This window comes from Paramacrobiotus metropolitanus, unplaced genomic scaffold, assembly GCF_019649055.1.
Source record: "Paramacrobiotus metropolitanus isolate TYO unplaced genomic scaffold, Prichtersi_v1.0 Parri_scaffold0000052, whole genome shotgun sequence".
NCBI classification, from domain to species: Eukaryota; Metazoa; Tardigrada; class Eutardigrada; order Parachela; family Macrobiotidae; genus Paramacrobiotus; species Paramacrobiotus metropolitanus.
In genome coordinates this window covers 857,094-874,751 of record NW_026570272.1, presented here as the reverse complement: position 1 = coordinate 874,751, position 17,658 = coordinate 857,094, and the positions used below count along the sequence as shown (strand labels likewise).

At 41.3% G+C, this 17,658-nt stretch overlaps 3 protein-coding genes and 1 long non-coding RNA gene across 4 annotated transcripts; all 4 read right to left on the bottom strand.

The window, feature by feature from the left end:
- Nucleotides 1-318: 318 nt before the first annotated feature.
- LOC129592470 (uncharacterized) lies at nt 319-1,774 on the bottom strand. The gene is made up of 2 exons (XR_008690977.1): nt 1,373-1,774; nt 319-604 (listed from the first exon to the last, which is right to left on the bottom strand). It is a non-coding gene; the product is annotated as an uncharacterized LOC129592470 (long non-coding RNA).
- A 3,929-nt stretch (nt 1,775-5,703) lies between these two features.
- Nucleotides 5,704-7,781, bottom strand: LOC129592471 (uncharacterized). Its single transcript, XM_055488516.1, has 3 exons — nt 6,531-7,781; nt 6,131-6,289; nt 5,704-6,048 (listed from the first exon to the last, which is right to left on the bottom strand). The coding sequence occupies exons 1-3, from the start codon at nt 7,614-7,616 to the stop codon at nt 5,929-5,931; spliced, it is 1,365 nt and encodes a 454-aa protein (XP_055344491.1). The 5' UTR covers nt 7,617-7,781; the 3' UTR covers nt 5,704-5,928.
- Nucleotides 7,782-7,899: 118 nt separating this feature from the next.
- LOC129592411 (uncharacterized) lies at nt 7,900-8,613 on the bottom strand. Its single transcript, XM_055488438.1, has 2 exons — nt 8,311-8,613; nt 7,900-8,235 (listed from the first exon to the last, which is right to left on the bottom strand). Exons 1-2 carry the CDS (start codon nt 8,597-8,599, stop codon nt 8,084-8,086), a joined length of 441 nt encoding a protein of 146 aa, XP_055344413.1. The 5' UTR covers nt 8,600-8,613; the 3' UTR covers nt 7,900-8,083.
- Nucleotides 8,614-8,912: 299 nt separating this feature from the next.
- Nucleotides 8,913-16,182, bottom strand: LOC129592409 (atrial natriuretic peptide receptor 1-like). Its single transcript, XM_055488436.1, has 20 exons — nt 15,849-16,182; nt 14,837-15,223; nt 14,705-14,748; nt 14,607-14,645; nt 14,452-14,529; nt 13,015-13,152; nt 12,713-12,943; nt 12,173-12,405; nt 12,009-12,108; nt 11,748-11,891; nt 11,499-11,681; nt 10,934-11,167; nt 10,762-10,875; nt 10,119-10,420; nt 9,751-9,970; nt 9,534-9,681; nt 9,411-9,459; nt 9,295-9,344; nt 9,119-9,210; nt 8,913-9,037 (listed from the first exon to the last, which is right to left on the bottom strand). Exons 1-20 carry the CDS (start codon nt 16,144-16,146, stop codon nt 8,993-8,995), a joined length of 3,129 nt encoding a protein of 1,042 aa, XP_055344411.1. The 5' UTR covers nt 16,147-16,182; the 3' UTR covers nt 8,913-8,992.
- Between the last annotated feature and the right edge of the window lie 1,476 nt (nt 16,183-17,658).

Sequence of the window (17,658 nt, the reverse complement as noted above, 5' to 3'; positions counted from 1 at the left end):
GTATACTCGAATTAAGAAGAAATAAAGAGATGCAAGCAGCTTACAGAAAACCAGCCGCACAAAAAACACGTTGCGCAGAACATACATAACTAACAGCCAATTGTTCTCGATGATGATGTTGACAAAATTTACAATCTCCCGTAATGCTTCTGGCCGTTACCTAATTTTCGGTTGTTTTAAAAATATTTCCATTTCCATATGTTCACGGACGAAATGCGAAAGTCATAAGATGTGAATAAAGATAGGGTAAATCAGTTATTATTTTTATTTTTATTTTATTTATTTTTTGCTGTTTTTATTTCTGGTAACGCGGGTTGCTTTTGTTTGCTTTTCGTTTTTTGCTTTTTTCTCAAAAAACAGTTTTAGGGGTCCTTAGCCAATTGGGTTAGCGCTGGCCCCTAATAACAACTGCTATAAAAATTTAGACAGTCTATAGTGCAAAGAAAAAACCCACGCAATAATCAATGATCAATATCTACCACAATCACTCTGTTGACTTAGTCACTCAATCACACTGCCAATAAGCTTCTCTATCAACCTTTCAGTACAGGGGGTGTCAGACCGAAGCGTGCTGAAGCGGGATTCCCGTGGGATGTGCCGTTACCTGCCGACAGAAACTGTAAGTTAGCTGATTTAATGAAATTTAGTGCTACATACTTTCTACGTACGCTGTACTGCTGGTGCCGAAATTTTCAGCAGTGCAGGCAGCAACTACGCGTATGTTGTACGAGAGCGTCCGCAATTCACTTTGAACTTGGTTACAGCGCGGTATTGAGGACACCTTACACCCTTTTACAAGCGTTCAGCAACAGCCCAGAATGTAGCCATATATTCCGGGAAACTCGGTGTCTTATATGTGTCCTATTGAAAGCCTCTTATAGAAAAGAAAAGCTTTTGGTCCTTGGCGAGTCATCTTTAGACTTTGGTAAAGAACCTGAATCAGAACCCGAATGCCGCGTGCGTAGAGAAATGCGTGAAACAGAGGCCATTTTGCGTTACCATCCAAGGGTCTGTTTTCCAGGCTGTCGTACATTATGCAAAATTTTTGATCTGATAAGCATATGTTTATGCAGGGTTATGTAAAAAAACCTAGGGTTTCTGCTTATCGCAGCCGCAGCTGATAACGCACTTTGTAGGCAGTATGGATAAATTTACGACAATTAAATAATAAATAATACGAGTGGTTTGCATTCGCTCGATAACCAATAGAGCTTATTTAACCATTTTTCATAAGCTTTAATCTTTATCATGGAACCCGCCATGTTGAAAGCCGGAAATCGCTATATACAGTAGAACTTATCAATAACGAGTAAATGATTATTGAAGGTATAAACGATGTAAAAGTGCTAATGCGGTCAGTAACGAACCGTACCTGATTGTGGCTGCGGTTTCGCTTTCAGTTCCCCGGAGCCGGCGTTGGTGTCGGTGGCGTTATCGTGTGGCATTACGGCGGCTGCACCTGTGTTGCTGGTTTTGGCTGGCTTACCCGAGTGAATTGACCCACAGAGTAACAGGAGCACTGCACAGCCAATAATTACATTCGACCGTATGCGGCTCATGATCGCGGTATTGTGCAACACAAAGAAGTCCTTGTCGTAATAGATAAAAATCAATGTAGGCACTGACGAGTGTTTAATTCCAACAGAAAACACCAACCCATTTATAAGGAAAAACTGACAACTTATTTTCACTCCGATACTATAATGCACACATGTACAGTTCACGTACTTCCGCCTTCTCCGGTTCTTAGTCACGAGCATTACTGATGAGCTGCACAGCGTACTACACCGATACTAACGAACTACAGTGTAACTAGTGAACAGGGATAATTAGTGGATTGATTGTTGACAGTAATATTAATATTAGTAATATTTGCTTGAGGATATCTGTTCTGATGGCTTTCTTTGAGCTGTGTAACGGTTTCGAAGACAACCATAGACCAAGAAAAGAATTTCCCGGAAGTTTGGAATGGTAGGCTGCACAGATGCGGTAACGCTAGTGCATAATGCCAATTTACCCAATGAATAACTGTTCAGCGGAAGCGGAATAATGAAAAACAGCGACAGCAGCCCAAGCGATCATGAAAATTATTGCAGTACACTAAATACAGCAGTGCTCCTAAGCTTTGATTATGAATCAATCAGCACTTTGATGTCTCATTCGTGATTGGCAATTTCATGGTCGATTGATTTGCGTATGGCTGAGGGTCGAGGGAAATACAAACTACGAAAAAAGTAATTAATGATTACAGCTCATGTGTTGTACTGGTAACAAAGTAATACTTTGCGAATTCCAAGACCGTCCAGAAAACTCAAACAAAAAATGGGCTACGGTAAGCTTCAAATTAATTCGATTCGGATCCGGTGATACTGCTTTCACGAAAGATTATTGATTACTGATCAGACTCAATAACAAATGCCCCTTATTGGCCAATACAGATAGGTAGTCTGCGGATCTAGAGCACGGTTGTGTACAAAGCTGCTTTCTATTTATACTAGGACAGCATGTTCGTTAAAAACCAGATTTCGAGCCCAAAACAAACCGAATTAATTGTTTTGAAATCTGTCCTGAATGTATGCCAAGTGGAACCTAGTACATATATTTGGTGCCAGTAATTACCTATTAGCTCTTTTTGAATTTTATTTTTATTTAGATTTGAGAACACAGAAACTGCGCTTCTTTTACCACGTGTGAACCCGCGGATGGTTAAAGACTGAAAATTTGATATCGCGTATGTCACGTGGCATACGCAAGCTAATAAATTTCTAATGCAAAAAATTAATTATGAATGGTTAAAGGGAACAAAACGTAGTAGAAAGTAATATGAAAAGTTTGGGAAAAGTTAATAAAGAACGGTGAAATTAGAATTCTTTTGGTAAGGTCTCTACTGAATATAGACAGACTTGTGCGAAAAGTACAGAACTTGATGTCCGTCAACTTTGAAAAAATAGAACCAGTTCTATTTCAAAATTTTGACGGACGAAGCCAAATTTTGACGGCCATGAACTTGACGGATCTAACTTTCGGACGATGTCCGAGTATGTGGTTATACTCCACAAGTCAGTCACGTGCAATGTGACGGAGATGGGAAAGTGTTTATAGTTGCGAAATTTCATCAGTTCCGTGAGATATGACGGTCTTAAAGCCGAGTATAAATAGGCCTTTAGCTGTGATGAGGAAGCGCTGACACTATCAAAAGTTGTCGCTCCAGCAAGATGAGCAGCATTACATTTACAGTGAACAACAAACAGTGTGTTTTTACTAGATATTGTACGTTATTAGCCAATTACATAATTTCGCGTTTTCTGATTTTCACTAACACATCATGACTTTGTTGTACGTACCACAAAAGAAAAATTTGCTGGGTAATTGATGTTTAATTACTGTGGCAGCCAGGGACATCTGTTCAGTTGTCTTTCTTCTGCTGTGTAACGCTTTTGGACAGACAGAGTTTCTTTTATGATGAAAAAGACTTCCCTGGAACTGAAACTTTGGAATCGCACATTTATTTTGCAGTTCCGGCAAAGGTTGAGCGCATTGTCAGGTTACGCAATAAGTCACTATTTTGCGGAAGCAGAATTATGGAAAAGCATCGACCGTTATAGCCGAAAGCGGTCATCAGATACTGTAGTTCTGCAGATTTTGGAGTATTCACCGATCAGCACTATTTAATTGGCATTTTAATAACCGGTGGGTGGAAGTGCATATTACTGAAAGAAAATCTAGCAGTAGCACTGTAATAGTAAACAATCTATAGCCATTAATTGCAGTTCAAATAACAATCATCACGTCACCATTGCATGTATGGCGCGGTAATAATTATTTTGTTCGTCCTGTAAGCACTAAATAATTATGCCTGGGCCCTTTCGCTCTATAAGTAACTAGCACTGTAGTGAGACGTACGCTTTACAAAAACTCTGTATACAGTACAGTGTTACTGAAGCTGCCATGAATCCACTGGAATAAACTAACTTGTATTATTTGTAATTGCGCGTTCCATAATGCTGAACCCGTCAGTTTGCTTTACAATCAGAAAAATAAATTATTTCACATACTGGATTTTTTTGCGCGTAATTATTTCACATACCGGCTCTATTATTTCACATATTTCACATACTTGCGCTTAATTATTTCACATGCTGGCTTTTCTTGGCTTTGCAAGAAATTAAGCCATTCGAACTCCATTGTCCAGTGGTTCTCCCATTTCGAAATGTTTAACTTATTGTGGACCTACTTGTGTTTTCCAACTTTTCTTTGTTGATTCAGAGATTCAGTTCATATTTTTGTTGACTTACAACTAATATTTTGACCTCTCTTTAAAATTATTACTAGCATTTGGCTGTATGTCTTTAGAAATCATAAAACCTAAAACTGTATCATCGAGTCACGGGTATATTAACGGAAGTATTTAAAAGTTTTTAAAAACAATTTTATCGCGTTTTCGCTTGTGGTCTTGTTCTAAGAAAAAATTTTAACAAAAGCATCTTTTACAGGCTTTTTAGGGAAAATGGCCTGGTACATAGCGTCAAAAATGGGATACATACACTAAAACTTCGCTTTCGCGCACTCCGAAACACTTTTTTGTATTACTTTATGTCATTCTAAAGCGAACCGATTTGCATACATCGTTCTGAAAACTGTTTGCGCGCGCAACATTCGGTTGCCGAGATATGGCGTACTAAAATGGACGAAAAGTTTAAATGCATTGTTGTGTACCAAAAGTCTGGTTATTGCAGAATCTTCTTGAGAATTTGCTGCAAAAGACACATGGCCATAAAGTCGAAAGTGAACCAATTCAGGTTCACAGCACTACTCCATAATTATAAAATAAATTTTAAAATTTTTGACATTGACATTCATTTTAAAATCGGAAAAAATGCTGTGAACCTGAAATTGGTTCACTTTCGACTTTATGGCCATGTGTCTTTTGCAGCATAGTTTCAAGAAGATCGGGCAGTAACCAGACTTTTGAATTTTGATACACAACAATGAATTTAAACTTTTCGCTCATTTTAGTACGCCATATCTCGGCAACCGGATGTTGCGCGCGCAAAAGATTCTCAGAACAATGTATGCAAATCATTTAGCTTTGGAATGACATAAAGTATCACAAAAAAGCGAATCAGAGTGCGCGAAAGCAAAAGTTTTAGTGTACGTATCCCATTTTTAACACCATGTACCGGGCCATTTCCCTTAATGACCCATGCGCTCTGAGAAAATGACGAAGGAAGGCATGCACAATAGCCATAAATATATGGGCTGAGAACATTATACAACCAATTATCGTGAAAAGAATAGACCAGCTTGACGAATGTTTTGGCTTACATGGAAATGGTTTTAAGCCCAATTTCCTCTATTTGATTATCTTACGAGAAATGTGAACTGAAATGTGAACTGATTATCCTACGAGAAATGTGACGCTTGACACTGTTAACAGTGATGTTAAACTTCAAGGGCAGTGCTACACAGCTACAGTAATAAGTACTCTTATTGTTCAATTAGATTGTCAAATAAATAACTAAAGATTCTAGGGCATGCTGGCCGGAAATCAATCAAGCAAAGTACCTAGAACCGTTGCGCAAGTGAAAGGAGCGGCAATCGGCGCAGGGTGTTTATTTTCTGCTGGTGTCACGCTTTTTCTGTATGGGAATGCGTGCTTGATTGCATACAGTGCACATTTGGCTGTGGAAGTACTAATAAAATCTATGTGTAATTATTTATTATACCCACTGTCAAGAGAAGGCGTTACAGCAAACAGGTGAAGTGTTGCGCAAAATAACGACGCGGATGGTTTGCAAATAAATATATGGAAGTATTCATCACCGCGTCCTTTTGTCCAACAAGAACTATTGTTATGCATTTCGTCGTGATGAATATTAATACCACCGTGATGATAATATATTTGACAAGCGAGACTTTAGGCTTATCTCAAGCCGTTAAAGATTTTAAACACTGGCAATCCCGTACACTTTCCACAATGTTATCCATTTTCAAATCCAGTCGCAGCTCGAAAATAAGGATCTGGTATGTGATGTATGTTCCAAAAACCTGTAAAAATATTCATTCATTTATTCATTTAATAAATTCAACTATGTTTCACGAAATTTTCTCGTTTTTTTTAATAAATGACCTCGGCCACTGCTGAGCGTTCAATGACAAACACTCCACCGGCAGTGAATCCGATTTTACTGCAGGTGATCCTGGTGAGGAATATCTGTAACTGCCGGCACTGTGCCACCGTTAGCGTATTCTGATCGACGCTGAATAAATCCAGTTCGGGCGAATGTGCCTTGAAATCACAACAACTATTATCACTGCCACCAGGACTATTTATTAGGAATGTCGCTTTCGATTGAGCTGCCCACAATTTCTCACTTTTTTTAAAATTTCAATTCATCTATGTTTAATTAATATGACTTGTACATGAATAAGTACAATAAGTAAATGAGTAAGTACAATACATATGTACTTACATATTATGTATTGTATGAGTTCTTATTAGCGCCAACAATATAAGAACATTCTCTTACCGCTTCGTTGACTGATGCTCCCATAGACAGCACAATTGTTACCTGCGACACATAGGTCACACACCACAACACATACGACAACGCATTCCCCGTGTTCACCGAAGTCCCACTATCCAGTTCCGCCTGCAGCATGAACACCTCAAACAGCACTTGCAGCACACTTAACGTTATCTCAATTATAAGGAATGCCGCAAACAAAGAATCGGCGATCTGCACCAGCGCACACAGTCCCTGATGTTGTTTGCGGAAATCTTCGATACACTTTCCACCCGTTCCGCTCTGCAGCACGTACGCCAGGTCCTCCTTCAGATGCCGGAAACTCAGCGAGATAACAAACGCCACCATAGCGAAAAAGTAAATGGGCACGGTAAAACAGAAGCTTAGGAAGAAATCGGCCACCCGCTTCGCAATATCTATTTCCGGTTGGACGTAGGTATCACCCACTTCCCCCAAATTCGCACGGCTGCCGTATGTGGAGGTCAGCTGAATCCCCAGATGCACGAGCGCGACGGTTAGCAGAACATTCCTCCTTTTGCGGAACTCGCGGTGGAAGCGTTCGTGACCTTTACAGTTTGGGAACACGCAGTTATAGCTCAAAGTTTCCCATTGGCGGATAAAATAGCTCCACCCGTGTTTGGACAAGGACGCGCGGTAGAAGATCAAGAAGACCACACAGAACTGCACGGCCCACAGATTGCGACTAATGTATTCGACGATGGTTGGCATGTCTTCAAAGGTCATGGGCAAATCGTGCCAGCGATGGTAGCAGGCGTAAACGAAGACCGAAGTATCGAACCAGCACAGTAATAATGCAACGGTACTGTAAAAACAGAAGAACGCTTCGATAATGCGTTGGATACGCGGTGCGGTGGAATCCGTGCGGAATGCATCACCGAAAAACATCCCTCCGATGCGGAATAGGAGAAGAAAGGGACGGAAAAGTTTGTATAAATTGGTGTCTTTTCGGATGCTCTCATTTTCAACAGCGCCGGTGGATGATGCCACGGCTAACGTGGCGTTGCTGTCGCGGAATGAGAATTTGCGGTTTCGAGGAAGAGTATCGGGAGTGTGCGGAATACTTCCCATGTCGAGAGCTACCGCTAACTGCCAACTTTGATGATAAAGGAAAAACAAGAAAAGGTTGTGCAAATTTCGCACAAAAGTGGTTGAAGTTAACGAGTCAATGCCTAAAAAATGTGATCGAGCGCTTAATAATCGTTCTGCTCGATAATTTTCAGGCTTTCAGCTGACACGAGCAACATTTTGCTCCAGACATCATACGATCAAGCTTTCTGATAATCTCTAATGCCTTTATCCGTCGACAACTTCACAATGCTTTCCCCGAGGGATTCTTTAATATAATGTTCTATCGGGAGCTACAAGCCAACAACAGAATGGCTTGGAAAATTAATTATGCTGACAGTGCAATTTCGGTCTATCAATATATTTTCCGCATGACATCGATCAGTAGTTGGCTGTTGACGGAATCGATCAATTTACAATTCACATATTCCTATTAAATGGAACGTTTGAAGTACAGTGTACGGGAATCTTTAATGCAGGCATTTGGCGGTAAAGCAGCGTTCCACCTGATCCGTCTTGTATCCTTCCTTGCACAGCCCATTAACGCACTTGCGCACCCGCCGACGCAAACCATACCCGCAACTCTTCGAACAACGACTCCACGGGCCCCAAACGCTCCAAACTATAGCATAAAACGACCACTTACGACGGAGTGCCGAACGATAAACGTACAAGAGTTATACAGGTTCGCACGCACCCAGATATGACGCGTCTTTGTTGCTCTCCACAATAAGCCCGCGCGCTTTTCCCCGGAGTTCGGGCGGGGATGCGTTGTGCTCGTCCTCATCGTTCTCCACGACGACCTCTTCGCTCGCTTCCTCTCCTTCTTCTTCGTCGTCGTCATGCGGACTCGGTGTGCCTTTCGGCCAGGACGACAGTTCTTCTGACCGCAAAACCGGACTGCCGTCATCGCCATAAATTTCACGGTTCTCGGTTGATATTACTGTTGGTAATATTAAGCACACGAAAAAGACAAATAACAGCATCTATGGATTTTTTTGCGGAAACATTTCAGATGTACAAGTAGCACGCTGTCTTCGTTATTTAGCTAGGTACAACCGTACAAGTACTTCATACGTCGTATTCAAGCGTCCTTTAGATCATAGCATACCGTTGCCGTGCAACAAGGTCCAAAACAGTGAAAACATTAATCTGACTTTCACCCTAATATTTCACCCTTTCACGAATTTTGGTACTACGGTAATTACTGTAGGTAATAAGTTAAAAATATATGTAGCTAGAAATCGTTTCAGTGACTGATTTTTATAAGTGGGTTAAATTAATTTTTGTGCAATCATATCACCAAGGAAGCATTAATATTCTGGCGTTCTGCAAAACTCAGAGCGCAGCGGAACGACGATGGAGAAGAAATTGTGGATTTAGTGCTGCGATATGAGCCAGAAGGTTATCAGTTGACCCTTTCCCTGCAGTAAACGGCAAGTGATGGGAGCCAAGTGACACGACTATACAGTATTTGTACATATTTTCAAAAACTTATCAATTACTTTCACTTCTACGGGTCCGCGTTCGATCATAAAGAAGCCGCCAATATCGTCCAGGAGGAATTTTGTTTCTTCAGTGATCTGAATCTTCATAGCTGTTGAAGGAATCATTGCATTTAACAGTCAATGGCAGCACTTTTGTTTACGTAAACTAAATTATTTTCACGACCAGTCGATACCTTCGCCTGTAGATTCCATTCGCGACGCCACATTCACGGTATCACCGAATCTGCAAAAAAACCCATGCGGATACTGAAACGGGAACACCGGTACCATAATATATGGAATGTCATACAAACAGTAGCGTGGCATTTTTAGCCCCACAATCCCCGCCACACACGGCCCTAAAGAAATCCCGACGAATGCTAGTTAACAGATTTACAAAATATACAGACATAGCAAGATCTGATGGTTTTACCGGAATTTGCGCCGGCTCGTATTTGTATGTGCTCCTGCGGCCGGTGCGGGACTTGGAAGCTGACAATTCTGGCCATTAAGGCTAACGCCATACTGGCGATTTCCGCCGCATGGCGGTTACCGTTGCGCACAGGAAGACCAGATGATACCTAGTCAAAGAACAGCTGTTGCTAAAGTTGCTGTAATGTATGTACAGCTTTTAAGCGTATAGTACTCACCATGTAGGCGTCTCCGATAGTCTCGACTTTATAGACATCAAATTTCTCCAGTACACTGTCAAAGAACGTGTACAGATTATTGAGCAATTCCACTACGGCCATCGGCGTGCCCCGGGCAGCTATCGTCGTGAAGCCGACAATGTCACTGAAAAAGATGCTGACGCTCTCGTACGCTTCAGGATCCACTTGGACCCCCTTTGTTAACTGCGCGGCTACTGACCTGTTAAGAAAAAAAATAATTCCGAAAACCATAATTTTATACCAATAAAACGATAATTTATTAAAAATTTTAATTAATAAATAATGATTAATTTTTTAGAATAAATAACAATATTGTGTAACTTAACAGAAAACTAGTAGCTGCTTACTTGGGAAGAAGCTGGCTGAGCAGCTGCTCCGACCGGTTTTTCTCATCCATAAACTGCTGAGTTTGATCGGCCACCTTTTGCTCTAGATCCACGGCATACTGTTCCATCCGTTTGAGCAGCAGATCCACAATATTATCGCCCACGTTGCCAATGATTCGTTTCAGCTGATCTTTAATCTTGGGGAACGTGGGGCGCTCAACCGGGATCTCTTCCCAGCAGCGCTCCATCAGATCATACAGTTCATTGGAACAGGACGCACGTGGTACGCGTGGCCGCACAGGAGGGATATTAGCCGCTATGACCTTTCATAATGATCGAAAAGAGCCATAATATTATGAACGGCAAAAATCAAATTTATTTCACATTTTTTTTTAATTTCTAATAAATTTGTTTTTGATTCTGATTTTAGATGTTTTAATTTATTTTAATTTTTATGTAAATTTAAATGTAGTTTTCTTTATAATTTATTGAATGTTTCAGACTTAACACGAAGTACTACGTACTCAAAATAGTCACTTTTGTATTGTTTTAAACATCAAAACTTGAAAAGGCTGACTTGCGGCGAATTTTAATTTGATTCGAGTACATGTCGGCATCTAAAAAACATTAACAAAATCTCAAGTACAGAGTGTTACATCGGTACCTCTTGTATTATCTCTGCTTCCGACAACTCCAAGGGATCACTGGGCAGTTCGAATGGCCCACTACGTAAAATGATCTGCTGGAGGATTATTGCGAAACTGTACACGTCGCCTTTCTAAAATTGTCGAACAGTTATCATTTAGGCGAAAATAGTCCGTGGTAGATAATTTAACCTGTGTGCCCTTCGGAGGCATAGTCTGTCGTAGGAGTTCCGGTGCGCGCCAAAGATATACCGTCAGCGATTGCACCTGTTTGGCCGGTCGCGGTGGCGCCAGATCGGATTCCCGGCGGGAGAACGGCAGGCCATAGTCGGCCACTTTCAAGGTGAACCGCGAATCGATCAGGCACGTCTGGGATGACAGGAAGCCGTGGGAGTGAATTTCGGTGGTGTGCAGGTAGGTCATGCCCTACAGCAGCCGGTAGCAATTTGATTACCGTAATTACTGTCTGTTATTTAGGTATTTTTAGCCAGCATGTATTCTCAATTCACAGGCAATAATATTCCGCGATTCCGCCCTCATAAAATTATTCCTGTATGGCTATATAGCCACGCTGCTTTTACTGGGCAGTATCCCATTAGTACAATTTACGGCAGTTTTAAACTAATAGTCAGTGATAGATGCAACATTAAGTGTCATAGGCGACGCAATAAGCAGCATATTGCTTTTAACGAGTGCAGTTTTGCATGACGTTTTGCATGACACGGTTATTTGTGGAAAATGTGTCTGAACTGCTTACATGTACGACGTCCCGTATCAAAGAATTTTTAAAGAACCAGTCCAGTTTGAGCATCTCGCTCTCTAGGATATCCGTCAAGCAGCCCTTGGGACACAGTTCACCGACCAAATAATGGCAAATCCCGTCGCTTCGTAGGGATATTCCGATAACATGTTGGCAGTTGGCGTGATCGACCTTTTTTATCTACAGTGACAGATTACTGAATTTTCATTCATTCTTACTAAAAAACCCACCATAAAAGGAGTGTACCAGATTCAGTTGTTCGATGAGGTCATTGGTGGGCGCTTTCATTACAACAGATAAATCGGTTAATTCTACCAGGGTGCCGTTAAAAGCGGCTAAAATGTCCACCATCATGGAGGAGACATGGGTGCCGCCGGTTGACACACTTCGCTGAAATTGCAGTTAACAATAATCGAACATTGACTGCAAAATACGTATATCGTAAGAAAAAATACAGTAATTTATTATCAGTACTGAAATATTATGAACAGTGTTGTGTGAACAAACCAATGTTTTTCTCGATTCACTGCCGGTCCGATCCATTTTGATGTCCAGCTCCTCATCCATAATGCGCCACCAGTTTGGATTATAAGCTGAGCGAATTTTCCTGAACAAAATAACAACAGTTATAATTCAGTACCTCTTGCGACATCAACGTCAAACTGGCATACCAGAGCTTGATGAAAACAAATGCCGCCACGGCGGACACGCCAAAAACAAATAACAACGGGACAACAACCACGGCGGCCAAGACGCCAGATGATGGCCCAGTGGATATGCATTTGTCGCCACGGTATCCGCACACCGGTTCATCGGGAGGGAGTAGGCCGTTGGCCGAGGGCCAGCGGATATTGTGTACCAGATGGAAAATCTCCGTCGTGTGTTGATCATAGTGAAGGAAAATCTGGAGAGACGAAATATTCGAATAGCAAAGCAAACGAAGGAAAGGCCATAATGATAATGCATGCAGTAAAATTCAAAGTAGTAGCGTTAAATACAAACCTTATTTGATAATAAAAAAATGACGCTTTTAAAATCATATACGATAATGATCTATCTCAATAATATTGTTAGTAGGAGGAACGGGGTGACTGGCAAGCATACGATGCAAAATACAGAAAAATCCGATCCGGATTACAATTTGCTTCATAAGCTTGACGGAAAGAAAACCGATAATTGCAGTATATCAGCTTTCTTGATATTTCACTTGCCTCAAATTGTTTAGCCGCTTTATTATAATACTCCACATTGAACGTGCGGTCCCGCTCTCCATCATCGCCCATCCAAAACTGGCTTCCTTGGAAACTGTTGAACGTCGAGTTAAAAATCTTGTGGACAATGTCATAGCCATCCGTGTAATTGCCGCCCAGTGTGTGCAGCTCCGTGACTGTGCTGGTGTACATCAGTATGGATTCGTACATCCCCGCCAGAACCGGATCAATCTGTACGACAAGCCAAAATGAAAACATGCATATTATTTTCATATTTCCGGCAAAAGATTCCTCGAACCGACCGGCTCCAGTGGATTAAACAGATAGCCGTATTTCTTCCTGGCCGTCATCTTAATTTCCCGCGCAAACTCGTGATCATACTCCTCGTTTTCATCGTCAAAGCCCAAAAGCAGCAGACTGCTAAACGCGTCGGCTGCAATCTGAATCGAGAAATCACACCGTTTTATTCAAATAAAAACAACAAGGCCAAGTGAAAACCGTAAGACAGATAATATATTATAATTACAGATTGTATACCGTTGAACAAAACGCCGTCATAAATGCCGTTCTGTGCGTGGGATACACTGGGCCAATGCAGTTTTATTGACTATGCTCACGCACAACCTTGTCTCGCTAAAATCTGATACGCTGTGGAGACAACTGTGAGGTGGTAGCTGAATTTACGCTTTCTATAAAAGTGACAATAAAATTCTTATAAACCCCAACGTGATAGCAGCAACTTCGCGTCGTGTCAATAGATGCCTCCATCTAAATCCCTTTTTATCTGAATGCGCGCACCAGTTCAGATGGGCATCTTTTGAACCGTTCACGTTGCCGCGGGCACAAGTACAGAAAATATTCCAAGAACTGTGGAAAAGTGGACTGTTGCAACCATCATCACAATTATTCAGCAGAATTTCAACGACCGTTTTCCTTAATGCTTGTCATTAGTGACATCAGTATTCGATCACCACGAGAATTGTGCGGAGCAGCGACCTTGTCACAGGCTCACGGTGCTCAAGTGATTACTGACAGAACAAAATACAGGAAAGTCATTAAATATTGCTGTCCAAAAAAACAGGGTCAAATTACTGTATTCTAATTCACGTGATGTAAAGGGTAACCACAAAACCGTTAGACCTTCTAGAGAAAGCAACAAATGCGGAAATAGTTTCTCCGATTGCAGGCCATTTTCTCACTAAGTTATATTTGTGAACTGATGCCGCCAGCAAAATCACCCGGAGGCGCTGGATAATATTTCCAGTATTCCTACATTTTATTAGCTTATCTACTTACAGTGAAAAGAAATCCGATTCCATAAGCGACGGTTGTTCTTAGACAATTCCTGTGTAATGTTAGTACCAAACACACATAGCATCATTTCTATCAGAAATAATGTCTACGAGAAAAAAATAGAAGGTGTAACCAAGAAAACCTCTCTGTGCATTTTAAATAGAGCTATCTGTTGTTACGCTTCTTGTTTGCCAGACTTTTGACCGATTAAATTAATACAACCCTGCATTTTAATCAATAAAATATAAATCTCGTCGTAAGCTTTGCTTGAAAAATTCGCTAAAAACTCAGATTTCACTTTCAGGACGCGCAGAATTAAAAGTGTTCCACCTATGTGGTCCGCGGCGGGGAATGCAAATGCAACGTAATTGTTATCACTTCTAGGCTCAACGTATTCAAGTTTTTATTAAGTAGTCTGCTGTTTCATAGTAGACTTTTCATCTTACCGTATCATATGCGTCCTTCTGCACTGGATTAATTTTGCCCCAGTAGTGCAGATCGTACAATTCAATGGCAATGTATAACTGCAAACGAAGCAATACTGTTAATTAAGCAATGCTGTCAACGTTTTCACACTTCGAAAGGAGACAACGCGCCATACATGCTCGCCGTTCGTAAAACCATGCTGATGCGCTGAGATCTATAAAAAGACGCAACATGATCATAATTGCCGGAAAAAGGTCAAGCATACCCGGTTACCATGATCTCGCGAATCCCGTCGGCATGGCACAGCAAAATGAACACTACAAGAATACACCAGGATTACTCTAACAGCTAATTCAGCGGGGATTACGCCCGAGATTTAGCTGCCTCGTTAAAGCTGTCTATTACCGCGGGATCGATCGCTGGCCGCCCGCAGCAGCGGTGCATACTGTTCTATATCCATCTCCAGACTCTTGACAATCGTGACCACAATGTTATCGTGTAGCCGGCGATTGCGTAAACGGATCATTCTCATTAACGGCTCCACCACCGTGCTGAAAAAGGCATACGAGTCGTCCTGGAAGATTGTCAGGTGCTGGTACTTGAAACGGTCCAGCAGCGCCAGCAGGAAATCTGTCATGTCACCGTAGCCGTACACCGGATACAGGATCAGATCAAAGTCGGCGTCCTGTGAGTCCACTTGTAAGGCCCAAGCCCCACCGGCTGGCAGTCCGAACATGGGGATGCGGAGATTCTCGGCGAAACCGTATAGGGCTGCGGCGGTGTGCGGGCAGCCTAAATCAGCCCGTTTAAATAGTAAACTTATTAATAAGAATAAACAATTTTATTTGGGGAGATAAAAAATTAGGTGCTTTTGCAGAAAATTTAAAATTATTCGGCAGGAACAAAAACAGTAATTAAACTCCCAATCATGCCAGGAAACGTCGTTTCGGTATCTCCTGAAAATGGTGGCAGGTTACAGAGCAATACATATGGCACAACCAAAATTATTACGATTAAAATTACAGTACAATTTTCTTCCAGCTTAAATGAGAAAAATATTTGATAGCGTAATTAATAGTACCTGGAAACTGCTACCGGCCAAATGCGCAAAAGAGTTTTTTAGGCAGCGGCTATCTATTCAAATGCATCGGGGAAACGCGATATGCGTGATGGGTACAAATTACAATCCCCGAACAGGATAGCATCGAAGAAGTGTTTTTATTATAAATCATATTCTGCTTTGGTACTCAGTTTTGTACTAGCATTGTGATACTTATTAAAGGTCTATTATAATGCTGGAAATCAATTTAAATAGAAAAGTAAGACATTAGCGAAAACGTTAACGTGTAAGTCCTGTTCAGTTGCCTGAAAACGTATTATTACCGTAAAGTAGAAAATAGAAAGTTCAGCAACTTACTTGGTCCAAGGAAAGCGTTGCATTTAACCCCCGAATTAAGCATATCATAAACCTTTGACACGACCGCGTACATGGTCTTCCCACACGACAAGCCCGAACTGTGATACACAGTACGGACGCGTAATTCCTCCGGCAAGATAGCATCATTAGCGTGCTGTATTCCAATGTCGACCACCGCCGCCGAGCGGTTAAAACTGGAGAAGAAGGAATCATCTTCCCATATAAAACACATCGTCAAATTGTACGTCCACATCCGCCGCCATAATAAAAACAGTATTATTATAACAAATCGCCACATTTTTAACCGTTAGTAAAGTTCTCCGCACCGCAGTGATTTTTCCTAACCATTTTACGGAAAACTGCATCGGTGTGTGTGTTGAAGTATGTTAAATTTCTAACGTCTAACAGCTACAGCAGCAACGAGCACACGAACCAAGCGCTTTTAATCGGCGCTTGATCGTGATTGCGCTTTTCCGCGGACGCAGTTGCGCAGAGCCGCTAAACAAAAGACAGGCATGTTTTATGCGGCGCACGCGCCGCTCCTAAGGCGTCCAGGTGAGAGAACATTTTGTACACTTGTATTACGGTTAAGAGCTAAATTTGCACCTGTATCCGCTCAATCTGTCGGGAACAAGGAAACGTGCCGCAGATACTTGAAGGTGGCGTATTGATTGATGGAAAAATGGAAAGCGCCGGTGTGCCGCAGACAAAGACGTGGGATGCGCTTAATTACAGCGCCAGTTTCACACATCCTTCTGGCATTACGCCGGCAAGACGTAAGCCGGTATATTTTCTTAAAACCAAGCTGATGGTTATCATAACCTATTTTTGATTGCTGTGAAAATAAATAATCCATCACAACAAAGGTTTGCTTTAATAGTCATCCATATTTAACAGACGCGTAGTGGAAAGAGCACTAAAGAGGAAAAACCTACGACCAATTATTTTAAACTGTATGGAAATTAAAGCTCTGTGTTAAATAACCGCTCCTCCGCTACTACTACAGTAATTCTGATTACACGGATACAGTTTCGAAGGCGTTGCGTTCGCGGGAGTCTGCATAGCTCAACCCGCCGATTTAAAATCCAATTTGAAATTTCGTAGGTACAAAGCGGAGGTGATGATAGAAGTAAGTTCAATGACATTGCATGAAAATAATTTCATTGCTTACACAGAACGTCAGTAAACGTTATGTTATTTTCAGTGCATCTGGGCAAGAAAAAATTGTAGTGTTTTGTTTTGTTGATTGTTCGATCATCACGGGCGCGGCACTGAATGTACAAAGAACAAGAAAAAACTGAAGGGATAACGCTGCCTCTCCGCGCTACAGATACAACTGTCTGCTAAGCTATCGCAAACCAGAAAAGAAATGAATTTGTTGCGCGTTTTGGTGCGGTTAATATCTCTTTTCTAAATTTCTATTCCATCTTACCAACCATCAAGTCTGCGTTGGGAGGTACCCGTAAACGTAAAAACTGATGAGATCCCTGATAAACTTTTTAACATATTCGCTAAATTGCAAAAACGGTCTAAAGGTAATGAATTTTTATTTACAAAAGATATTTTATACTCATGTAAAACTAGCTACAAAATGCAGTAAATCACAAAAAAATTGCAAACAGTTTACGCGACTGAGCAAAGATCAGTCAGCGGGTAAGCACTTTAAAAACGTACGGCACTATGTACCACTTCCCACAGATTAAAAGATAATAATCTCGCGAGTGCTATCAGAAGCTGCTTGGATACAATCTCTTCGATGGTGATATCAATCTTCATGACATTCTGACAATGACAAGCACAACTGCTACTG